This window comes from Prinia subflava, chromosome 1 (genome assembly GCF_021018805.1).
Source record: "Prinia subflava isolate CZ2003 ecotype Zambia chromosome 1, Cam_Psub_1.2, whole genome shotgun sequence".
Lineage (NCBI taxonomy): Eukaryota > Metazoa > Chordata > Aves > Passeriformes > Cisticolidae > Prinia > Prinia subflava.
The window spans coordinates 124,734,148-124,761,197 of record NC_086247.1 but is presented as its reverse complement, the minus strand read 5'-3'; the positions used below and the strand labels follow the sequence as shown (position 1 = coordinate 124,761,197).

The 27,050-nt window shown below is 34.6% G+C and overlaps 1 protein-coding gene across 7 annotated transcripts in view; it reads right to left on the bottom strand.

The window, feature by feature from the left end:
* The window catches only part of CRPPA (CDP-L-ribitol pyrophosphorylase A), a 134,121-nt gene that overhangs the window by 78,577 nt on the left and 28,494 nt on the right, over positions 1 to 27,050 (bottom strand). For all 7 annotated transcript variants that reach the window (XM_063411268.1, XM_063411286.1, XM_063411296.1 and 4 more), the window contains exons 4-6: positions 15,838 to 15,942; positions 9,897 to 9,942; positions 2,269 to 2,366 (exon numbers count right to left, since the gene is read on the bottom strand). In XM_063411268.1, coding sequence (XP_063267338.1) covers positions 2,269 to 2,366; positions 9,897 to 9,942; positions 15,838 to 15,942 — 249 coding nt within the window. The remainder of the gene's footprint in view (positions 1 to 2,268; positions 2,367 to 9,896; positions 9,943 to 15,837; positions 15,943 to 27,050) is intronic.

The following is a 27,050-nucleotide window of genomic DNA, read 5'->3' as shown; positions in this document are numbered from 1 at the left end:
TTCTCATATAATGTTTCAGTGTTTAAATAAAAAGGAGTATATGGATTTGCTTAATTACTTCTGGTCCTTGTAATAACTGATATTCTTTAATGTTAGTTATCAGATGCCCTCAACTATATTTTCCACTTCATTCAATATCCACTTCCATAAAATCAAAAACCAGGACATTTGGAACCTGCAAATTTATTTTGAAGCCTCCAACCTTTATATTTGGAACCTGAGAATTTAAAATCACAATTAATACCAATGCAGCAGATGGACAATACAATCATTAATAAATTGGTGAATTTCTACTAGTGAAACTCTAGTTCTTTTTCTATTTGAACACAACCAAATATTTTTATATCCTACTTGTGGATAACTAGCTAGTCACAAAAATGACACCCAGCTTCATCCAGTTGATTCCATTTCATGTGACAGCAGCGCTTTTTTACTAAAGAAACAGGAGTACATGATTTCCAATCACAGAAGAAAACACCTTCAGCTCCCATTTAGGTTTGTTTGCTTCAAAAGAAAGGGCTAAATAATAAATTTAAGGAAAAGCTCCAGTTAAGTTATTCACAGTATGATATCTTTAACAACACATTCATTCATTCTCATACAGTTTAAAGTAACAGTGACTAAAAGTACTGTTAAAGTACTTCACAAGCAACAGCTGTAGCCTTTAAAATTTTTAGAAAATATTTTCTTTTCATTTTCTTTATCTTATTAATTCAATTTTTAGGTCTTTTTTCCCCCTGTTATTGAGCTCATCATGTTATTAGAGTCTCTCTCTCAGAAATCCTTCTAAGAAAATTTCTTTTTAATTCATCTTTAAGGACATATGTAGAAGTTAACAAATACCCCACAAATAAATATGGTTGCTACTGAAAACAGGAGTGTCAAAAGTATCTAAAATGTTAAAACACTGATCCCAGACAATTGTACTCTACTGAATGATTCCCAGTTGGTGTCTTACTTAGATCAATTACCTTCCAATTATCCCTTTGAAAAGGCCCAGCTTTCGGTGCGGTATGTCTACGTTGCTTAAAATAATTATTTTGCACAAAATCTAATCTCCCTCACACAAGGTACTGTGCTTCATTTGAGAACAAATAGGCCTGCACATATATTCTTTCTAAGGTTAGAAATTCTGTATATTGGTAAGCTTAAAAATAACTCAGAGGTTTTATTGTTTAAAAGTATATGGATAAGTGACGTCCTCCAAACAATAGCAGAATAGTTCACACAGAGATAAAAAAGAGAAATAGCAATGCATCTAGTGTCAGTGAAATGGAAACATACTTCTGCCCCATCATACAGCTATTCAGACAAGAAAAGATCTTACTCAGCTCTACTAATTTTTTCCACTTTTAGATGTAGACATTTAATAGATATAAAGCATGATTCCATGCTAAATACAATTCTTTCCCAACAAAACTTAAGTGCAATGCCAAATGACATTTCCAGATGTAAAACAGCAATACAGGTTGGTAGAGAAACATAGCCTTCTAATAATTAACACACCATGCAGAAGATCAACAGACATGAATAAAACCATTGCAGAAGTAACGTTATGAAAATCAGAAAACCTGTATTTTTGAACAGTTATTCTGGGTAACAGAACATCTGATATCATTACATAAGATATAATTAAGAATCACCCCAACACCAGTCTAAATTTAAGCAATTACCAAATGTTAATTACCTTTGGGAAAATGGAAATATGATAGCTCTATTAGAAAAAATAATGAAAAAGGAGAAGATAGTTATATGCCAGTAGAACATTCCATCAATATCCTAAAGCAAAGGCTCCTATGAGCATTCACTGTGAGGGAAATGTACTCCTATTGCTCTACAAAAAGGCTGATTAATTTGATTTTGCATTCACAGCTCTGCAGGAAAACCACGTACTCTTTAATTAGTTCAATCCAAGTCAGACTTCAAAGTAACAAAAGCATTTCCTCTGTAACATATTTGTAAGAATTTAGGCTTACTGAATTCATAAAATCTAAAGAAAATTGCCTCTCTGTTGTCTGGATTCAATTTCTACTCTAATATGGACATGTTAAGTGGATCTCTAAGATCCCCCTATACAGTACACCTGGGCAGAAGATGCTTCCTTCTTGGTAACTTCCACACCTGGTGTTAATCCCTTGCAATAAATACTACAGTGACACAGGAAGTCTCAGTTTCTGTTTTCACATGATTCAGACCATTTCTTAGGAGTAGTGGCAACCAGAAGCATTAATTTAATTATACAGTTGAGAGCCGTAGAGTCATACTTACTTTTATTTGGCTTTTCAGAGATTCAGGAAGGAGAAAACCTACTTGTGCAAGAGTTTCCTTCCCATTGGTGATAACACAAACTTGCTGTGATAGGTTGTCTGTGATCAAGAAAAAAACTTTAGTATTTCATGCAAAAATAAATTAATCCCAATTACTAGTCTGCTAAACATTACCTTCAATCCACATATTGTTTCTTGACAGAACATTTTCAACAGCTGTAAATTTAAAGGCTACAAGGTACAGTTAATGCAGCTATGTAATTTATGTAATATACATCTCAAAATTTAAGTTACATTTTTATGATTTTGTACAATATGAAATCATTACATAAGGCCTGTCCCCAAAGCCCATTTAAATCTATTGAAAGATATTTGTTCAGGTCCACATTGACACTAGATGACAATCAGGAAAACTTTTTAAAATGTCATCCCTCTTATCACTTCAACAGATAACTAAATGCAGTGTCAGTAATAGTGAGTAAGGGAAAAAAAACCAAGCAGGAGATAACAAAAATCCTATTCCCAACAATATATACTATAAAATTGCCAAAAAATTTTATTGATGACACTGGTTAAGGAGACAGCAGATGTAAACTCAATAGCAAAGAAGTTGCAAAGCTGTGGCAAAGATCCTGTCCTGAGCAACTTCCTGGATCTTTTGCTGGTGGGGCAAAATACAGTATTTGGTTGCCATCAGTGCAACAGAGTCAAGTTATTGCCTGATCTGTTCCACAAAGCCAGTATTTCAGAAAATTAGTAATTTCTCTTGTTATTGACTTCAGGTTTTAGATTCAGAGAACATTTTCCTTTCTTTAAGATAACAAATCAAAATTCAGGTCTGAAACTCTCAAGTCTAATTCCGGACTTTATTCTTTAGATGCTGAATTAACACGCAGGAAAAACCCACAAGATTTCCAATGTTTTTAGGGTGGCCATTCCATCAGCAACTGGAAATTTCATACATGTAAAGTCTAATTATTTTTAAAGCAGACTTCAATGAAACTCCAGAGACAGAAATATACCAAACACCACAAAATAAATTAGCAGTGAAAGACAAGAAAAATTATAAAAATATGGGCTAACTGGTCTTCAAACAAGTATAGCTATAAACAATACGTATTTGTTGCATGTGGAAAGTTATTTCTATAATTACATACCACACAATAAGTTTAATCAGATGTATAACTTCAGTAGTGCAGAAACATCTCACTTTCTATTGTAAACTCATAGACTTTTTTATAAAAATAGACATAAAGACCTGAAAATTAATTAACCACTGAGAATTCCAAAAGATAATTAGAATGATTTTTTGAATAATGGATATTTATTATGTCCAACATTTATAACGTGACAACAAAAATAGTGGTGGCAAGTAACTTTGTATTAAGTTCGCAAGTATGGGGAGGGAGGAAGAAAGGGAGAGAACAATAAACATCTGCTTATAAATCATCACAACCAGATGGAAGTGAGAATTAAAAAAATGCATGGCCAGTTCTCACAGGACTTGAAATCAGAGGATACCACAACTGTGGGAGAAATTATCTTCCCCACAGATTCGCTGGGCAAAATAGTATACTGAAAGTGCATCACAGTTGACTTCTACTTTATAGTCTGAAAAATGGGAAACCATATTGAATTAATTTCTTATCAGCAGAAAGAAACTGATGGGTAGACTGAAATCAGAGCAAGAGTCACTTGAATTTAGTACTGTACACAAAGTGCAGATACAAGATAGACATACATAATAAACCAGACTAGCATATCAGATTTCAAAAACTCAGACTCTATTGAACTAAGTAATTTAATGAAGAAGGTCAGATTGGAGCTATTACAAAAATTCACATGTGGAAAAAGGCTGTAGAATCCAAAAAGGCACCATAACTTAGGCTTAAACAGTTCTTTTAAAAAAGAAGTCTGTAATCAACAGCAAGTGTCAGAAGTATTCTCACAAAAGACTGCTCAAAGGCTGCAGCTATAAAAACCCATCTCACTACTCTCTCCAGCCCTCTTAGATTGCTAATTTCCTGCAATATAAATGAGAAAGGAGAGCCAATTACATAAAAGCATCTAAGATTTGCAAGCTGAGTTTAATAAAGAAGAGAGAAAAACCAAGGAAGTGTGGAAAAACGTATTTTTTACCTGGAGAAGAAACATAATGTTATAAAGGGAAAGTAGGTTAATAAAGTATGAGAACCTTAAAGTAATGATAATACACACATTGAAAAGATGCTGCATGCTTTTAAATGATGAAGGAAATGAGTAAAGGAAGTTTGGGAAATCATCATTTATAAAATCATCATAATAAAGCAACAGTTCTGTTCTAGTTGAGGTTTGAAACTCAACTTCCATTTATATCCAAACTCTTTCCAGTGGTCAGAAAAGATCCGTATGTTAATTTAGACTGCACCTTTGCTGCATTGTGGGCACACTCATGTCACAAAGAATTTTAATATTCAGCTAAAAACATTTTGTTTTCCATTGGACTGCTGGATAATTGAGGCTGGAAGGGACCTCAGGAAGTCTCTCATTCAAACTCCTCAAAGCAGGATCCCCCATGAGGTCAGGCCTGGTCACTCAGCCCCTTACTGCTCTGGTATACAACCTCTCCAGGCAACCTGTTCACTGCTTGGTTGTCTGTCAAGGGTGTAAGAGGTTATTCCTTTTATCAAGTTGGAACTTCCCTTAGTTGGGTTTTTGTATTTCCTCCTGTCCTCCCACAATGAAACACAGTTCTACTTAACTACTTTCTGCCATCACTTCCTTTTCATCTGCCCAATGACTTTTTTAGTTGTATTCTCAGTATTACATTACATATCAAACTCTACCTTGCTTTGGCTTCCTCTTCCTCCACTTATTTAAACCTATTGTTTCCATGGAAATTTTCTCTCCCCAACACACATCACCCATTTACTGCCAGCCTCATTCCAGCTGTACCTGATAATGGACTAGTGTTCTCTATTCACATGCATCACATTTGATCCCTTCCAACACTTTTAGCATACACTCAGAGCATATTTTTTGCATGAAATAAAACATAGCTAAAACCTCACACCATCAAATTAAAACATTAAATTTCCCTATCAGGAGTTTTCTTCATTAAAGCTAAATTTGATAAAAGATTTCAGAATTTATTCCATTAGACCTATTTTTTTCTACATCAGCAAGCTAAATTTTCAATTTTTCCACACCCTCCTTTGATATCCTGAAAGCTTTAGATCACATTATTATTCAGCATCACCTGCCACAGTTTTTATCCTAGGATCATACCCAATTATAAATTAAAATGTGTGCATGTTTATGGAACTGCCATAGTTAGATGATGTATTAAGTATACTCTAATAGAAGACTTAGAAGTTTACCTTGAAGAGCATGCCACAAACAAGAAGCAATTAAAATAATAATTTGTTTGAATAAAGATAATAAATATCGTATCCTAGAAAATTAATACCATAAGAAAAAATGCATCTGAATGGTAAATAGGTTTTAGCCTACAGACATAAATTTTTTCTTCTAATTGCACATATTTGTGTGTACATACACTTGGTTTTAGAAACATGCTCATACCACACCATTCTCAGTCTGCTATTACAATTCCTCTTACTTTGAAAGCACATCCTAATCATCAAAATGTTTTTGAAGTTTGCAGCGAATTACAAGTAGTTAATTGATTTATCAGAATTCCATTTGCACTTTCTACATAGCAATGCCTTGGCTGGTCTAGAAAGTCAGTATGGTTTCCTCTGGCATCTTTAGAAACATCTTTGTTATGAGATGCTACTACTGTAAACATAAGAAAAATTAAATAAATACTGCCAAGCATTCATTCATGCTCAACAGAATGAGTTGAAATTATTTGAATACAGCTAACCAAAAAATCTAACCATTTTTTTGTTGTTTACCCACTCCCCATGTCTCTGTAGCCACCAAATCTAAAAATCAAATTGTCACTGACCCTACCAATATTAGTACACAGGAAAGAAAGGAACATTTTGTGGTAGAAGGCAAGACAAGAGGGTTATTTTCACCTGATAGTAGCTGTTCCAAGGAGTATTCTCCACCTGCCAGTCTATTTCTTTGGCTCAGAGCACAGAACAGCCATTGGTTCATGAGTATGCCCATGAAAATGCAGCGTACCTTGCATAAGATCTCTGTCCTTAGCTAAACAAGGCTTATCTCAATTTTTATTTTGCAAAAAGTCATATGGTTTCTTCACAGAACACAAGACATAATATGTAGCTCCCAACAATCATAAACAGTTTAAAGGCATTATATTATTTTTCTTGGCACTTGCAAAAATCACCATTTTATCTACATCAACAGATACTTCTTTAGCCAAATGTGAGGGTAAATTATTCAATCTGCAAATGCATGCTCTTGGGAAAAAGTAATTTACAAAGTAAGGCCCTTGAGAAAAGAAAAACGAGAAGGAGGAGGAGGAGGACAGAGAGTCAAACCCTAAGTTACAAACTTCTTCTGAGAAGCAACATTTAAAGTTTACATGTTGGAACTAGAGTTCAAAGTTATCTACCTCGAGGGCAGTAATCCTAATGGAATTTTTTTAGGATGTTTTGTATTAGCCTGATCTTAACTACATTTCTAGATGAGTCACCCTTATTGTAAGACAATGTTTTCTTACTTCAAGACTATTAAAAATAGGCGTGTGCCACCTTGTCTGCATACCCTACAAGTTTATACCTGCTTAACTAAAGAAAAGCATTAAATCTGCTTTTTATAAAAGTTATAAAAGAGAATTGAGGAAGCTACGAAACTAAACAGAAATGTTTTAAGAAAACCATCTCAAAAGAAAAATAACTCATTAGTCTATTTACATCATTGAAATGTCTCTTTGTGTTGCCTTAAATAAGAATGATATGCATGCATATAAATATCTAAGGTAAAACAAACACGTGTAGGGATGCATGTTTTTCTTACTTCCCCCGAGTCAATTTTAGCAAGCTGAAATTTGTTGAATTCCTGAAGAAATCCAAAAGTTTTGATCACTAATAAATATAAACTGCAGATTACATAAAATTTCGAATTGTAGTCACAAAATTAAACGTGTACACTCAAAAGTTCTTCATCACTACTGAATTCATCCAGAGATAAAATGTGCATCAAACACAGTAAATAGGTAACTTAACAATGAACAAATCAGCTGTGAAGACTGAAACAGCAGAGGGAGGCAGTGGGAGGCCAGAGCCTTTACTACCCAGCACCCTCCTAGCCCATGCATCCAGCTTCTGGGACATCTCCAGAGGAGCTCGACAGCATGCAAGGCAGTACTTAGAGAACTGGTATCTTGCAACTCAACGTGACAGTCATGGGACTGTCATAGGACTTCCTCTTCAGGCACTCTACATGGCACAAAAAGTGATAAGCAGGAGCATATCACTTACAAAAGCATATAGTGATAGGGTGAGTGGGAATGGCTTCAAACTGAGAGTAGATTAGATTCAGATTAGATATTAGGAGGAAATTCTTTACTGTGAGAGTGGTGAAGCACAGGAACAGGTTGCCCAGAGAAGTTGTGGGTGCCCCATCTCTGGCAGTGTTCAAGGCCAGGTTGGATGGGGCTATGTGCAACCCGATCTAGTGAAAGGTGCCCCTGCTGATGGCCATGGGCTTGGAACTAGAGAGTCATTAAGGTCCTTTCCAACCCAGGCCATTCTATGATTCTGTGATTCTACAATACAGCACCACAAAGCAGGTTCTGAACTCTCAAGAAAAGCAGACACTATAATATAGTCAATTACCCAGCTTGTAGGAAAGGCTTAATTGAGCATGCCTTCGTTTGTAGGATAGTGCCATTCTCCAAGGTGACCTGTCCTTGAAGGTTTCCCATAAATGCAGCACAACACGGCAGAATATAGCTAATAAGATTCCCTGTGTAAAACTAACAACCTTAAGACAAAATGATGCCATACAGGGGTACATCAGGATGCTCCAAAGGACAAAAATATATTCTTGCCTTAAATATGCTTTAAGTGTGGAATGAATGGTGCATAAATCATCTCCCTAATATTAATTTACATGGTTCAACTGTCCACTAACAAAATAATTCATGCTATAGCCACCTGAAGGTCTGAGATTTTAAGCCTTTTGAAGGGCACAAAATAGATAAGACACAACTTTCAAACTGCTGTCTTGCAAGACTAACAGTGCCAATTCAAAACCCCATTAAAAACAATTAATTATGTAAGATAACTGTTATGCAGTGTCCTAATTTGCTATGAAGGATTCATTGTACTGCTTGCATAAAGAGCAAAGAACAGGTAAGGCTTCTGCTTCCTGAACTCGTGCAATGCAGCAAGAAGCAAATCTAAACTTCAGCAATCTTAAAACACAGATTTTCATAGAGACCACCATTGTTGCCATGAATTTTCCTGGTTTGCTGAGCGTTCATATTAAAGGAAAAATGTGCAGTTTCTCACGCTGGTGAATTGTAAACACAAGACCATGTTTTGTAAATATTGGTAATGTTATGAATTCTTTCTCCAAGAGAAGGGGAGGTTGAATGACAGCCTCCTGGACCAATGTGACAGGAGAGGTGGCGATACCCTTCTCCAATCCATAGTCACCTTGTCACAAATATATAATGGAAAAATAAACTAAGGGCAGGTTCTTCTGCCCTGCTGCTGTTGTTGCACCCAGATCTGTGTCTCCAGCCTGTTTTTCCTGGTTAGACCTCCACGGTGATACACCATAATAAGACTACTTATTATTATTACTGAAGCAGATAAAATGCATGCTGCCACAGCAAAGGAACATTCGGTAAGTAAAGGGATTAGCCTGATTGACCACCATGAAGGTCTTCATTTTGACTTTAAACTACACAAGCTTCTTATTATAAGCAACAGTTGAAAAAGATGGCACTGGCTTTAAGGAACAACAACAAAAAAAGTGGTAACACTACATACACCTATACATATATATATATATGTATAAAAAAACCTAATATAACAACTAGTCTCCTTTAAAAACCTATGAGATTATTGAAGGCCTTGTATACACAGGAGCTTGGAAATTCATTTGGATGAAGGTTAGTTTCATTCCAAGTTTGTAATTTTTTGACTACGGAGGAAGAGTCTGGCTCCATCTTTTTCACTGTGTCCCATCTGGCATTTATACACACTGCTAAGATCCCTGTGAGCCTTCTCTTCCCCAGACACAACTCTCCATGCTCTCACAGTGATGTCTTAAGTTTTAGCTTTCAGATTGTGTATGTAACATACAGGCAACAACTGCCTGTATGTAAAACAGTGAAGAGCCCTAAAGAGTTAATATTTAAATTTTACTCTACTACAAGGAATAGAAAGACAGAACATATTCAGAATTGACCTGCAAATGAAAGAAAAAAATTAATCGTTTATTCCATATAAGGCCCTTCAAAATTAATCTCTATTTGATTGCACTACACACAGCTTTTTACAAGGTTCTGTATTCTGAGAGAAGTAAATAAAGATAAATACGACTAATACAACGATTCCAGTAAACAAACTAAAACAACTTCCCTAAGCACATTTTATCCATTATATAACTTTTCTTAAAGACATTTCAAACGATTACACACAAAATTCTTAATTAGAATCAGGAATATGCAAACTGACAGTCAGAAGGACAAACACATACCCTTAATGACTGATTCAGCTGCATACAGATCCCGCTTGTAGGTCACCTAAAGGACAGACAAGCCTCATTAGACATAACACAGCAGGAAGGAATGTAAAACCAATAAAACAATGCCCCGAAGGCCATTCTTTAGATTTTAAACACCACAAAAAAGATATATTGTCAATTTCTTAATTTTGGTAAAATATCACTGGCAATTTATGAGAACAGAGGTTGTAGAAACTACTGGAGACTTGAGAAAATCCCTTTTCCAAACACTTAAATCTGTTTAGAACTCATTTGAAACCTAAAAGTATTTTCAATCTTTTGAAAAATCATGAAAACATGAAAATGCATCTGGTTTTTTACACATCCATTCTACTCTAATTTTATGGCAAATAGATTAATTTTTAACAGGACTTGGAATCATAAAAATTACAGCCAGGGAGAAACATTGTTATCGCTTTTATTAATATAGGTGCAATTTTTCAGTAGTGTAAGACTACTACTGTTAATGAGAGTCCAATTAACCAGTGCCAGTCAGTGAGACTACAAGCAGACTGTATGAGCTTTCAGAGAATTAATAAACATCAAATTCTTCTTGAAGACATTAATCAGATCAAGTTAGATGAACAATAAGATGCTGAATATTTGCTTGGTACTTGCAAAAACACCCTTCATATCTGTCCTTGTACCCTCATGGTGGCTGACAGTCACAATAATAGGCTTTGCAAATAAAACAACAAAAAATTAAACTCAGTATCTACCCAAGACATTAACAGCAATAGCTGTTTGCAATGTCTTTGATAGCAATGTCTTCCCAATGATGAGCAGTGACTTGAACTGATATGACTCTTAAATATTTGTATTTTTTTTACTATAAATTCATTTTATGGTAAATAAAGTTTTACTGGACTTCCTGATTTTTTTCTCTAGAGTCTGAATAATTTTTTCTTTCTTTTTGAAATGAACAAAGAAGGATTCCAAAAGCTTTAGTGCTGCAACGTAAATCTTACAGCAGGACACCACTAATGGTATCAGCATCTTAGTCTCCAAGTAAGTGATTACTTGATTTTTCCATAAGGATTCTTGTAACCACTTTCCTTTTGATCTCATAAATTAAGGTCTGTATTATGGTCAGACATAGATGAATAACATCTCATGATTTCCACAATGCATTATATTCTTTTAAAATTAAAAACTAACTTATTTCCCTACTGTTAGTCCTGCAGGAGGAGCAGCCAGAGAATCAATCTATCCTGATAAATCTGAGGAGTCTGACTTTACATACAGACATTTACATTTCTACTTACTGTTGGGAAGAATCAATGTCTTGAAATTAGATTTAAGGATAGAGTGACCAATTGAGTGACTGATTTTGCTGCAAAGTTTCTTTCTATTCTCCAGATTCTAGAGGGCCTTTATCCTGAACTTTCAGAAATTTTTTGAGATTATAATCTCAAAACCTTTCAAGAAACAAGACTAAAGTTTAGAAATGGTTGCACACTAACATTTACAGTCTCTCTGAGGCACAAAAGTATTTTTAAACAGTCTGATCTAAAAGAATGGTAGGTGCAGTCTTCAAGAAAACAGCACAGGAGAATAAAAAGTTATCAATGAACCTTTAAAAAAAATCTCTTCTGAAATTCTGAGACAGACGTTAGTAAATGCTTTGTTTTCTAGAGAAATAAATAATTGAGGACCATATCACATGCTTCATGTGTAATTGTTTCATAATCTTTGATCCTATAAGATAATTTCAGATACAAGCTCCTATAAGTTTTGTGAAAATTGCAGAGTTCAAAGAAAAACCCTTCCAGATACCATCTGTGACCACCCCTTACCAGTCAAGGAGGGAGAGTTCCTATAGACCTCTTTCAATTTGACTAAGATGTTAAATTCAGTTCCCTGAATGTTCCCTATTTTTAACATTTGCACAGAGCTTGAGCCCAGAGTTGCCCATAGCATTCTACATGCAAGTGTAATACTAGAACATCTTTTTAATTTCATGTTCTTGTTTCTCTGCCCATGGCTGACATTTGGTATTTTGCCCACACACAGTGGAAACTTCCTATTCTCTGTGATTCCTATACGACATTCAAAGTCACTGCTTCCAAGGACAATCCACTAAATATGACCTATACTTCATTTGTTTCTAAAATCAGTTCCCTATATTTGGCTGCAAAGAAAAATATACTCTTTGTTGAAAATGTTTGCTAAGTAATCCTTATAAATAGGTTACTTCAGATCAATTATATTTTTATTTACAAAACCTTAAATCTTTGTCTGCAGACTTGATCAGACAACTGTTAAATACCTTAGAGTCAATAACAGTTTCTGCAGAAACTAGTGAGGCATGGTGAGAATTATCTTTTGAAATATATCAATTATCTAATTTTTCATCTATTTAATAAGAACTAGTCATCCTATTTTTAATTAAGATGTCATGTAGTAGCAAGTCAAACTTCTGCCAGTTTTATTTTGTATCATACCATCTTTATCAGCCAAGATTATAGTCTTGTAATAAATCTTGAAGTCAATTTCATAAAATAAGAAAATTCCATGTTGGTTGGCATTAATTACTTTAATCGCATGACTCTTTATTGATCAAGTTTTGCCTGTAGCAGTGCACCCTTTTGTTTTGTTGATCAATATCAAACTCACAGGCTCCCAATTACTCAAATTCTCATTTTTAATGTGACAATATGAATTTTAATTTATTCCTCTTGAACATCCAGTGGTCCAAGATTTCCAGAACGTTATTGCTGCAATCCAGGATATCACTAGGGCAAATATTAAAACTCAACACAAATACCTCACAGTCACAGAACATAAAAACATGACCTGCTTATAGCAAAGGCAGAGCAGTCTTACTTACTAAGCATCTCTACTTTTCTGTATACTAAATAATCTATTGTCCTTCTTTAATAAAGCCTCAAAATCATCAGACGAGTTTGTTTTCCTGTGTGTCTCCTTTTGTTAATTGTCAGACTACAAGTTTTTACTGCCTAGGAAGATGTTCTTTTAGAAGTTATTCCCCAAAATTATTTCCATGTGATGTTTAAAAGTCTTCTTTAAACTGATTTAGCTTGGTGAATGGTTCAGACTTACAAAAATGTACATTAAATGCAAAAATACAACCCTTTACTGAACAAACACAATAAAGTTATCATCACACAAATACATCAATGTACTGCATTTCAGTTTAATGAAGTTTTCCCCTCTTATACTAAGATGTCATACAGATCTCCTTTGTATGGGGTAGTTTTGTAGGATTAGAAAATAATCTGTTGCTTTTTAGAAATAGTAAAGATTTTTCACTCTATCAACATTGTCCATAAATCTGTCTCAATTTTTACAAAGTGCTTTTATACTGATTTTTTTATCTACAATACACACATACACATATACATATACATTAGAGTACAGCAAATACATTCTGTTAGGTGACTTTACACTTCAAGAGAATATTGCCCCGGAATATTTAAGGTAATTTTACTTCTACGGTATCAAACACAGAGAAACTGAAAATGTGGTGTTGATAGAGACCTCTTGTTTCTTTTTTTTTGCCATCCTGATCCCAAGAATCTTATGAATAGCTATATAATAACTATCTTTAAAATAGAATTTACAGATATTTATAACACTGAATTTGAATAACTTGGTTGTTTTCACTACAAAGAATGACTTCAATCTTGTAATTTGTTCCCAGAAAATAAACAAAGTATCTCCTGCTGTAGCTCCAACAGTGACTTCAAAATGTTACTTTTCCTAATGTACAAGTGCTCAGGTAGAATAATTAGTATTAATTCAAGAAGATAATATATAAACACACAGAACACTTTCTTTGAGTCATTTAATGTTATGTAGGTTGTGCACCTCATGCATAAACTGAATTCGTAGAAATATCATCCACATAGGATGAAACTGGTTTTTAATACTTGAACTTTAGAACATGTTAATTGACTGCAGTCCTTCTGTTACCTTCTGTTATCCTCTGAAACCTCAACTGAACAATGATTATTTAATTCAGTTCTTATTTATCTGGATGGAATATTTTTTTGCCTTGTGCTGAAAAAATAAGACTGGAGCCATTCAGAGAACATCAGTTCTTGGTATATGAAATTTCATTTAGCTCAGCATTAAAAACCGAGCAGAAAATAATAACAATCTATTACAAATTACAGTATTATGTAAGGAAACTAAGGAAAGACAATTGTGTTTCTGAGAGCTGATTAATAACAAGTTCTTAACCATTTTGTAAGCAAGAACCACTTGCGAAAACTGGCAGTCTTCATGAAAGTGCAGACTGAGCATAACTGTTCTCTTTTTTATGGTATTGCTCCAAGTCATCTGTCAAACACCTCAGTACAGGGTAACCAACACCAAGTGCTATTCAAGAAGGAGCTGTATTGCTCTGGAGGCTCTAAACTGAAATGAGTATTTCCTGCAGAAACAATGTAATATTTTACAGACCTTGTCATTTTTATGCCTTTCACTTTTAATGTCTTTATAAGCCACAGATGAATCAACAACTTTAAACTACAAAATTAGACAGGGCACAAGATGCAAGGAAGTACTTTAATGACCTGGCACCAGCATCTTTGTGCTTACTGTATATAAAATATTCACTGCTCTGCACTGCCTTCAGCACAGTGACTGCACATAAATGGGTATTCTTGCTACTGTCACACTCTGCACAACACTGCCAACACTAAGACTGTGCTGGGTTGACCTTGGATGCCCACCAAAACTGCTCTGTCATTCCCCCTTCAAGGGGACAGGGGAGACAATATATAAAAATCACTCATGGGTCAAGGTATGGGCAGGGAGAGATCACACAAACCAGACTCAACTCAGGGAAATTAGTATAATTTAGTTTAATGTATTACCAATCAATTCATAGTAGGATAATGAGAAATAAAACCAGATAATAAAACTTCTTCACCCAACCACTCCCTTTTTCCCAGGCTCAACTTTATTCTCAATTTTCTCCACCTCCTCCCCTCCAGTGGGAGATGGGGATGGAAAATGGGAGTTGCAGTCAGTTTATCACACAATGTCTCTGCTGCTCTTTCCTCCATAGGGGGAGGGCTCCCCTTCCCTTCCCTTTCTGAGCTGCTTCCAGATCTTTCAGTGTGCTAATGAAAATAAAATAAAATAAAATAAAATAAAATAAAATAAAATAAAATAAAATAAAATAAAATAAAATAAAATAAAATAAAATAAAATAAAATAAAATAAAATAAAATAAAATAAAATAAAATAAAATAAAATAAAATAAAATAAAATAAAATAAAAATTGTTTGGCACAACAGCTACTAAAAACAAATAATGTCCCACCATCCAAAAAAATGATATGCAATACTTTGAAGTAGAAGGGACATATACTTTGGCACCTGTACACACAGCTGCTTTGTCAGTCATCAGCAACATACCAGATTACGAGACAAGGTAAATTATGCTTAAAACCCTTTAAAAGATTATTTGAAGAGGTCTTAAACATTACAGTGTTACTGATTGCAATGAACTACTCAAAAATCAAATTGTTGCTAGCCAGGTATATGGCATCAGAAAAAAAAGTGATGTCGTCATAGGAAAAGTGCAGGAAAATAGACAAAAGATATAGAAACAGCAGGAGAAAGCTCATATCATAAAATAAAATTCTTAGTTTTGGAGATTACAGACTTATAGTTTTACAGATTCTCAGATCATTCAAATACCTAGATGTTTTTCCTATTTACAGGAAAATGCTGTCTTCATTGATTATATCAAATAACACCTGCCCAAGTCTCTCTACAAATAATGAGTTCTAAAAAGAGCTCAGACAAAATCAATTCTGAAAAATTAAACAGAAAAGCTTAAATTACAATTGAAAACACATCTGAATTTTTATGGTAATATGCAAATTTTATTAATTTTAAATTATATATACATAACTAGATATTCTTATTGTTATTACCTTCCAGAGGTCAGCTGTTCCTTCAACAAGTTTGGCATTTGTTTTACAGTATTTCAGAGCCAGATGCAAACATTCAGTTCCATAATCCAGGTCATAGTCTGTACACTGAAGTAATTAAAGAAGAAAAAATATCCTGAATTAGTCTTAGATGCTTCTAAGCAATAACACATTTTCTTTCATTAATTAAACCTTACATCTCAACAGTCCTATCCACAGTAATACATCTGTATTAGGCACATAGGTTTGGCATGGATCAGAAATAAAACCATTCCAAGAAGCTTATGCCAAATTGTGGCTATTCAGCAAAGTCCTACAGAAGTAAATAAACACTTTATAAGCACAGATGAATTCAGTTAGGTGCTGCAAGTATATTGCTAAACCTTTACATTGTTAAATAAATGAATGAGAAGCTACACATAAAAAAAAAATCTTGATGGAGTTGGGAGAGGCCTCACCAATAGACACCACTGACCTTCCAGTGACAAACCTTTAGAGTATGGGAACAATTTATTAGATGTAGAAACATGACTCTTCAAATGCTGTTATGATTATTCCAGCATCAAAAAGGGATGCTAGTAACTAAGAACCTGTGTATTCCTTATGTGATTCCCTCTATTTTTTTCTCCAGTTATCTGCACAGAAAATAGCAGTCCCATGCTACTCTGTGATCCTTACAGATTAACAGAAAAACACCAAAAAATAGCACAAACGAACAAACAAACAAACAAAGGTTTACCTTTTAGTCATCTAGAAAAGAAATTATTCTCTTGACACATCCTTCCCAAGCAGTTTGGCTATCGATACTGTTTATCAGAACCTCATTAATGAAAAACTGAGTAGGAAGAAGAATCTTCTGAGCCAAAACATAGGTAGAAAAGTAGGAACTGGAAGCTTATTAGTCAAGACTACCTCAAGATGAATTAGCCTAAGATAAAAAAGTTCTACTCTATTTTCATATTGCTAAATGACCAAGCCATTCAGAAACATAAATTCCATATTTCAAGGATAACTTAAGATAGCATCTTTTATTAAAAAAAGGAGGTATTTGAGACGATCACAGGTTGGCTAGCACACTATCCAGTCTCTATTTCAGCGTGAATTGTCAACAAGTGTCAAGAACAAGGCAACAATATGTTCTTATTTTCCCAGAATGCTCCCTTTGCCTCATATAAAGCTATTATTCTGAAATCCTTATAACAAAAAGTCCCTGAGGGACACACTGAACCAGAAGTGACTGCCTTAACAGCACTCAGTGAATTACAGGAATCCTAAATTCACCCAATTATTTTTTGAATAGCAGTATTTTTTAGCAACTGCAGCAGGGAATCTCTCATTCATCATTCTTTTCATCACATGCTCTGTTATTCTGACAGAGAAGCCACCTTCTCAACCCTTCAAAATGCTCCACCACATCTCTTCTCACATCTTTTTACAGATAAAGAGATCAATATCTATTCAGTCATTTCATGTGTGGAAACGACTTAGAAACTTTGATCAACACTTCTTGCCCTCCATTTATCTACACTTACCTAGCAATTTTATCATAATATCCTTCTATAAACCTTCGTAGTTAGCCCTCATCTCTACTACACAGAAAAGAAAATGGGTACATCCACATCCTGTTCCTAATTTTTTATGAACACAATAACTGCACAGGTCTCATCATGAAACTCTAGTGGTGATTTACTGCAATGAAAATTGGTCATGTATTTGACCTTGTTTCTTATCTTCTAACAAATAATCTACTCTGGTAAGTCCTTTTTCTTATTCCAAATCTTAAAGTTTCCTTCAAAAGTCTTCATTAAAAGCTTCTGTGAAACATCTTATTAATGCACTTAGGTTGTTATCACCTCAATCAACCTCAAAAAAGATGCCAGTCAAGTCCTTAAGGAATGAAAATTAGGTCTGCAATACATAAGCTTCCTTTACAAACAATTCCCCTGTGTCAAATTTAACCATGTGTCTACAAATTCATGTCTCAAAGATACTGTGCTCCAGTAATTTCCAGTCCTCTCCAGGATTCGAGAAATCGAAATTGTCAAGCATATAAAAATATTAGTGGGTTAAAGAAGAACCAAAAGAGAGTACTGAAATATAACCTGTTTTTCTCTTTATTAAGTTCCTGAAAAAGTTTATTAAAACAGATGAAGAAAAATTTTAGTTACTATTCTTGTTTTATAATTTATCAAATAAAATTCAAATAATTCATTTGCATTACACATCTGAATTGCAATACTCATACACACAGACATCCTAGAAAAAAACATAGCTATAACTTTTATATTATTTATATCAGTAAATCTTGTCATTTTGTCAGCCAACTTAGAAAAGTACTTTAAATGTTATTGTTCTTTACAGTTTTTTAGCATGAGTTACAAAACAAAATGGACACAAGAACATAGAGTAACTTAAAAAACCCACTTTGGAACATTTTTAAATTAAGTAGAAATATAAATAAAAAGGATACAAAAAAGGTCAATTAAAAAAAGAAAGGAATGGGGAATTCTATCTCTAAAATTCATAAAAATGCAGTGATCCCTTCAGTAACGAAGTACATTGATAAACGCCAGTAAAATCAGAAATGGCCTAATAACTTTCAATTCCAAATATTTATTACCAAAATGCTTGCTTCTTTCATTTTGATTTTAAGGAAAATTTTCTGGTAGAACACAAACTATTTTCCCTAATGTGAATAACATACAGATTTTTTAAAAAAGCACATATTTTTATTTTTGCTTCAGAATGGAAGAGAAAATTTCAGAAATAAATTTAGCGGTGAAAGAATTTACTTTGAAATACAATTAAGTAATATTTTAAAATATATGGGTAATTAATGCAACTAGGACAAAACTAAGCAATTCCAACTTTTTAGCAAGGTATTAATCACAGATAATTAGTAGAGAGTGGAGAAGTTCCACAAATGGGCTAAGGCATCTTGAGAGTATTGCTTGCTTCAAGGGATGAAATATGACACAAAGCAAAGTAATAATTAAAAACATATTTCACTAACACTTGTATATCATGACATTTACCACTCTAATTATCTGTAATTGTTTCAACCTAAACATATTGTCAGGGTGCACTGTTCTTCAAGTCTGATACACTGATGTCAGAGGAGAACAATGAAATGAAGTAGCAGCACAAGGCCAGCTGTTTATATACCATGCTAAACATATTCACATGCGAAATTTTAAATCTGTATTTAAAGTGCAGAATTCAAAACTTCTATACTGCCTTAAGAAATTCAGTTAACAAATGAAGCATTATTAGAGAGCACCTATAATAAAAGTCCTGCGTCAGGCACAGCATCACCAGCCAGTCAAGGGCAGGGATTGTCCCGCTCTGCTCTGGACTGGGTCGACCCCACCTCGAGTGCTGGGGGCAGTGTTAGGGCACCTCAATATAAAAAAGACACTAAACAATTAAAGAGTGTCCAAAGGAAGGCAGCAAATATGCTAAAGGGCCTCGAGGGGCAACCATATTAGGAGCAGCTGAAGTCACTTGGTCTGTTCAGCCTGGAGAAGAGGAGACTGAAGAGAGATGTCATTGCAGTTACAACTTCCTTACATAAGAAAGCAGAGGGGCAAACCCTGATCTTTTCTCTTATAGGTGACAGGACCTGAGGGAATGGCCTGAAGTTGTATCAGTGGAGGTTTAGATTGGATATTAGGAAGCAGTTCTTCATCCGGAGGGAAGGAGCAGGCTCCCCAAGGAAGTGGTCCAGCACCAAAGCTGGCAGAGCTCAAGAAACATTTGGGCAACGCTCTCAGGTGGTGGGACTACTGGGGATGTCCTCTGCAGGGCCAGGAGCTGGATGCAGTGATCCTTATGGTCCCTTCCAATTCAGGATATTCTATCGTTCTACAAAAATTCCAGAATATTTGTGAAGAAAATTCTTACTGACCCAGGTATACAATTCTCATCCTAAGTCTTCTCTATGTAATTCAGCGTACAACAGATTTGTAATTTACATTACAAAAATCTGTTTAAAACTCTTACTCTTTCTAAAGCCTCTTTATTACTGAAAGCCTTTCTAACGTAAGTTTGACAGTGTACAGTTAACTGAACTTGACATGCACACATAGCTTTGTGAAACAATAGACATAGTTTAAGTTTCAGACCACAGATTTGAAATTATGGAAACAGCTGGGAATATTGGCACAAAATATATCCACAAAAGAAAGAAAACATAATAGTTTAGCTCTTTAAATGACACAGAGGGAAATATGTTACTTTAAAATGCTTTTGTAGTGTTGAACATTCAAAGGCATTCTAATAGGTAGTTTTGGGGACTCTGTTTTGTGGGTGTTTTTTTTCTGTTTGTTCTCCAAGAGTGGATGTTTGAATAAAGTGCTACAAGTGGAATGAGCTACAGATTTTAGCATTCCACAAAGTCTTCTTCCTCTTCCCCCAAATTAGTTTGAAAACATTTTGAAAAATACTACTATTTCCTAAAACACAAGGTATATTGTTGTTCCTTGTATGTAAACATGGAACAAGAGGTTAGAAAAAAGAGCAGGTATGCACCCTGTCTCTCCCCGGTATTTACTAATAGTCCATAGGCTTATTTGTTTCCAGTATAATACTTTGAACACTAATTTACTGTATCTTTATATGGGAACTGGTAACCATACAACTGAACCAGCACAGATTAAAAAAATGTTCAATACAGCACTGTTATTTTCTTATCTTTTCATTATTCCTTAGTTTATAATGACACAAAATAATATTATTTTATGCATTAAATGTAATATTCTTTTATGCATTAACTGAAAGAAAATTTTCAGATATGCTCCTTTACACAAGTATCTTTTAACCTGTGTAGAGCCAGCATTTACAGTTCTTTAACCCTTGACTGTGTAATCTCTAGCACTTTTTCCATTATCAGCAGCATCTGCATTTTATTCTCCCATGTAAATCCATTCAGTAACAATATCAGAACACTTGCACTTAAAATGCATAACTAATCAACAATAGCAGAGCTTTAGGATTTTTCCAGATCCTGGCAAATCAAGTTTCCAGTGCTGAAGTGCCAGAGTACATCATGAAGAGTCATCATCAGGAATATTTTACTGAGTTAAAAAAAGAAGTAGACACAAGCTCTCACTGAACCTGAATTGGCCTATTTTTGTCATATTTCATAAAGATTTTTTTTGCCATGCTCATTACCACTGAAACCAAAAAAATGCTGGATCCAATAGTGGATTTGCAGCAAGCACTCAGCCTACATCACTATGCCACAGCTAAATGAGAGAAAGCAGAAGCAGCAAACAGGAGGAAACATGAGTGAGGAAACACTGAGATCAACGTAAAACCAGATTATCTCATCTCATCTCAGAAACTATTTATACTGTAGTTAATTATTAAAACTGTTGGGACATATATCCAGAAGCATGTAGTAGTGAAATGAACAAAGATACAGCAATTTACTCCCTAACAGAATTAGGCAAGTATGTTTTTATACAGGCCTGTATCTATACCCCAACAGCTTTCAATGCAGTAACTGCAAGTGCCTTTTCTTTACGAGCCATGATTTCCTGGCAATCTACCATTAGACCCCTGAACACTTCCTGATTGCTCATTGGAATATTTTGGTACTCATGTTGCTTCCAAATACACTAAATACCCATATTTTAGTTACAACAAGATGAAATAAGAAAATGGTAATATTCTATGTGACAAGAGTAGTAGTCAAAACACTGTGTTAGTACTCATTGTTTATACTTTTAAAATTATCTTGCAAATTGGAAAAATACTTGGGAAAGAGTTATTTGGAGAAGACAAAGAAAAGAAAAATCTTGCCCTAATGCAGAAAATACAGATTATTTAGGTCATTCTAAGAAAATTTGAAGAAGTAATTGTTCACATTCTCCCGGTAAAGAGATTTATAAAGATACCATGTTATAAAATTAAGAAACCAACAGATAATTTAATCAAGGTTGGAAGCAGAGGTGAGTCGAATTCAGGCCAAGCTAGAATGCATTTTTAGATTTTAAATTTTTTTTTAACAGATAAGATTATTCACTCTTGGAACAGTTTACTTCAGAAAAATCACCTCTTGAATTATTCAACATCATAAATTGTCCTTTCCCTTGCCTTTCAAGCCACCAAACTGTCAATAACAAGAGATTAAAACCTCTAGCTTCACTACCTTGTCTTCTTTGTTACTATCTCAGAAGAAGCAATAGATGACAATTTAGGTGGGTGGTCTCCCATACACAGGATACCAGGATCCTCACTCAATGGTCAGCATTTTCTGAGCCTGGGCTGAACAGGTGATTTCATGGATTCAGGACACTTACCAGGGTAAATCCAGTAATGCAACAGTATTCTCATAATCCAATCTAACTTCCCACTTGAATATTTGCCTTGTGTTTCCCTAACATACACCTTCCAAATTATATCTGAAGACAAAATGCCTTTTCACTGCCATAGAGATGCCAAATTTCAATGGAGTGGAAGCTTTGCACCACTGCAGCAAACAGTTCCAAGAGCTAATATGTGAATTTGCAAAGTTCTTTGAGATCCTACAGGATGAGGAGTGACATAAAATGGAAGTAATTATCCCATTAGTAAAACTCCTTTTTTTTCTTGTGCAAGGCATTAGAATCTTTCCAAACATTCTTGTGGCAGAATTTAATTAGGGCAAGGTGGGGGCTCAGACAATATCCTGGCTCTACCATTGCGCCAAAGAACTAATCAAGTACAGAGCTATCTAAACTAGCACAGTTTTCTCCAGACCACCAATCTAGCTTCACTTTTTGAATAAAAGAAAGCATGACTGACTAAATTTCTTGTAGCATATTTACCCTGAAAAGTATTCTTCAGAATTAGGTAGGCTTCAAGCATAGTAAAATTATTTATTCCTCCATGCTCCTCATGGCAAAGTTTTCAGGGTAAAAAGATGCCAGATGAAATAACAGATCTCTTTGGAAAATATCTCAGAGCTACAACCTGCAGCAATACAAATTAGGATATTCATTGAGGTGAGGTTGACAACCCTGTAGTTAAGTCTGCAAGCCTGACAATGAATGGAGAATGGCAGAACCTCTACAAAACTGCATTATTAAAAAATTAGTACCATAGTAATTTTGCATCAAAACAAGAAAAATAATTACCAACTTTCAGCATGCAATAAATGGAACATAACTCAGGTTCTATTGAAGTTCCAAATAATTAATTTTTTTTTAATGTGACTAAAACAAGTCATGAAATCAAAGCTGAAATGGACCACAACAATGAACGGCTGCTGTTAATAATGTGAAATTCCTCATGTAAGAAGAAATAGATTTTCTTCTAATATTTAGGAATACAGAGTTGTTGTACAAGAGTCCTTGTCAAACTGTCATAACTAAAATCCTAATGACTTATGAACAAATCAGTAAGGCTTCCTTTTGTCAGATTATTTCATATGCTTACATTGTACATTGAAAAAGTCACAGATATTTGCAGTCTTCACACAAGTAATACATAGATAATTAAAGTTAGGGCTAGGAATTTCAAAAAACTATTCAGCTTAGTATCCAGCTTACTTGGACAACCAAGTAGGTAATTACACTAAAACTGTAATTACCTGTTATATAGGTAGATTATATATATATATATAACCTGATATATAGGCAGATAGGAAGAATGCTGCCTTTAGAACTCCATACAAAGAAGAACATTGGTTTGTAGTACTGTCTTCACACAAATCATACTACAAGATTACTATTAGTTTAGCCAGCTCTTGCCTAATTCACCAATCACTTCTTGATTCAGTATTTCAGAATACCTTTAATGAGAAGGAAGGAAACCTATAGACACAAACTGCAATGCAGATTTAGGACAAATACAATAATGATGTTACATGGCATATATTTATAAGACCTGAACATAGAACTATAAACTACAGAAGTAAAGTGGGTGATCAGAGCCTGGGGATGGGGAAAAGGAAGTGGACCTACACACACACACACAGAGCATACAGAAACTGCAAAATCCATTTGAATAAGAATGAGGTTAAATGATCATCCTTACAACACAATACACTTAATGAAAGATTCCTGATGTGTTTTTTTAAAAGACAAAGGTCAAGAAACAACTCAGTACAACTTATGATAAAATGTATATATTTTATGCACTATTTGCCATATGTTTAAAACAACGGTGATCTCTTTTTCAGTGCTTTTACAGTACAAAAATGAACAGCTCTGACCCACATCACTAATTCATGATGGAAGAGAATCAGACAAAAAAACTATCCCCAAGTGAATGCTTACAGGAGATAAAATATTAAGTTGGTCGGCTTTGGTGACAACTTACATGCTTTGATATACACAAAGTTTCACGTTTAGTGAATGTTAAAAATAAAGGTTGAGGTGCCTTGAAGATTGAGTTGTCTTTAGTCTTGGCAAGGGGTTGAGCAGTGGGTTTTTTCATGATTCCAGCACTAGAATTAAATGACCAAATTTTGTCTCACTTATATCTTGATTCTTCAGTCCTTTTTTCTGAATCTAACCCTTTCTCCCAAAGTTGCAAGGTTTTAGTCAACAATTTGTCTACTACCGTTCATCTAATCGCTTGTTGCTCCTGGCAATAATAATTTGACAGACATTGATGTTTTTAACAAAGAATGAAGCCACAGGAAAATCCCCAAATCAGTCTAGACATTTTGCCTCGAAGGACTTTGCCTGACCTATGCCAAAATATTGCTAAACTTCTACAGATGACTCCACTTCCCTGCTACAGAGGATACTAAAATGCTTTGCACATGTTTGAAAAAGAATCCCAGTAATGTTGTGCCCTTTCAAAAAGTACTTTAGAAGTTTACAAAATCCACATGGAATACACTCCCTATTATTTACATACAGAAAAGACAATACTTAGAGCAAATAGTTTTACAATGGCCCTAACAATAGCCAACTTCCTTTCTTACTCAGGCAAAATCTTCCCTGAACATTTCCAGGGGGTTGTCACAGGAGAACCATTTTAGGAGAACCTTTTAGCAGGAAAACCTTTTCTTCTACTAATGACCAGGTTGGACAGTTTGCAGACTATCTCTTCTCCCCATCTCCACCCAATCTGTGGACATCATGCAATGATTTTTTGGGGGAGTGGAAAAACATCTGCCTCCCAGAATTCAGCATCAAAGTATGTGCATGATTCTCTCTGACACACTATTGTTTTGTATCTTGTCATTACTATGTTTATATATAGCCATTCCCTCCTATGCAGGCAGATGCTGTAAATGGCCCATAAGTAAATGTAATTGCTTTATTCAAAGAGTGGTTAATGTTAGCTATGAACAGATACAATAATTTAGTGTAGTCCCAGAATGTACTAATCTCCACATATTTTCCACACAGATTAGGTAGAATCCCTATAATCAGACTGATCTGTGTGGATATCTGTAAGGAGTTATAGACATGAATCACAGAAATGTCTCTAAACATGTCGAAGCTCATTCTCCTTCAATGAGTATTCCTGCTTCCTGTTGCCTTTTTTTTTACTACAGCTTCATTGTTCTGATTAGCTAAATATAAACTCCCATACTCTGCAAAAGGTCTACTATCAACCAATGATTAAACTAACTATATATGTAATACAAACAAGCCACTCTCCCCAAATAGTGTGTAGTTCTTGCAGTAAATTTCCACAGGTACAGCAGATCTTGAGGAAAATTGTAATATAATGTTTAATGATCAGCAGGGGGGGAAGTGTATTTTTTAGTAAGATTCTTAAAAAGCTATCCCTTAATTTTGAATTAGTGATCAGACTGACATACCACCTACATATGAAGGATTCCTGCAGAATAGCATTCTAACATGTTCTGCTCTTTTATCAGCTGTTTGCAGCTACTCCCTCTCACAGGGTTCTCAGCTTCCCTGGACTGGTGGCATTGGTGAGCAACTCTGGTATTCCCCCCACTCATGCTGACAACTCCTTAACCACTGTATCATCTTACCAGGACTGTTGGTTTGCATATCTGACACAGAAGCTGGTCAGAATCTTCTACCTACAACTCTGCTTCCATTTTTGGTTGTTTCTCTTCCAGATCATGAAAGGGTAAAGCTTTTTAAATGTTTCTGCTACCTTTCTTGCTTCAGCAGATATATTTCAAGTGTCAATGCTTTGAGTATTTCAGCCTTTCTATATTGTGGTTGTGTTGCTTTGTACAGAACATGACATGACACAACAAGATGCTCTGTGTTAAAGACAAAAAAATACTTTGAGATCTTTGTGCATTTCACAATACGTCAAAAACAAGTATTACAGAAATCAGTCTCAGCCTACTTTGATTAAAGGAAAATGGTAGTCTACCTGACTTCCTGATACTCTAATTCTTTTAAAAGGTACTGCTCCAGGGAACACTTGACTTCTGGTAAGTGAAGTCTTTTCCCCACCCACCTCCTCCCAGGCTTGCAGGATCATACTTCACATTTGTTCCTATTTAAATTAAGAAGTGGAACAGAAACATGAAACTACCTTAAGCAAAAATGAACAAGTCTAGTCTAAGGAATCCATCCCTTATTTGCTATCTGTGAAAGGTATAGATTTTCAATTAACACTTAAACTTTCCTGATTTCCCTTGGGATTGATAAAAATAGAAAAGAAATACATATTTTTAAAGAACAGGAACTTGTTATTAACATAACAAAACAAAAGAAATTTTTAAAAAATTCAATTAGCTGATTTTGTCCTAGATATTTCAGAATTGAAGTAAATCATGGATTCCGCCATTTTTTTACAGCTTTTTCAGAGGTTTTACTAGTTATTAGAGATTTGCATTTTTGATTTTAAAGTTTTTAATTTTTCAGTTTACCGTGGTTCATTACATTGTGCAGGAAATGAAAACTCACAAATTGGGATGTACCAGAACTAAGAGTAGTAATGCAACTTCACATTTATCCCCTTAACAAAGCTAACGTTCTTTTACCTAAAATCCCAAGGAAAAATCCTGGCTAACATAAAGCCACCTGCAGGATCCACACACACTGTAAATATAGTTCTTTCTTCCCTTGCAGTTGTTTGCATTGGTCACTTGTCCACCCTGAGCTAGATATGCATCATATAAATAAAAGTTGTAAATTTTATTAAGAAGTTGCAACTTTATAAATGTTATACATCTTAGAAACTGTATAAATTTGCAAGTTAATAGTTATGAAGTCAGAAGTCTTAACATCATAACATTTAAATCAGAAAGTAACATATATCTGAACAAAGATCTGTTT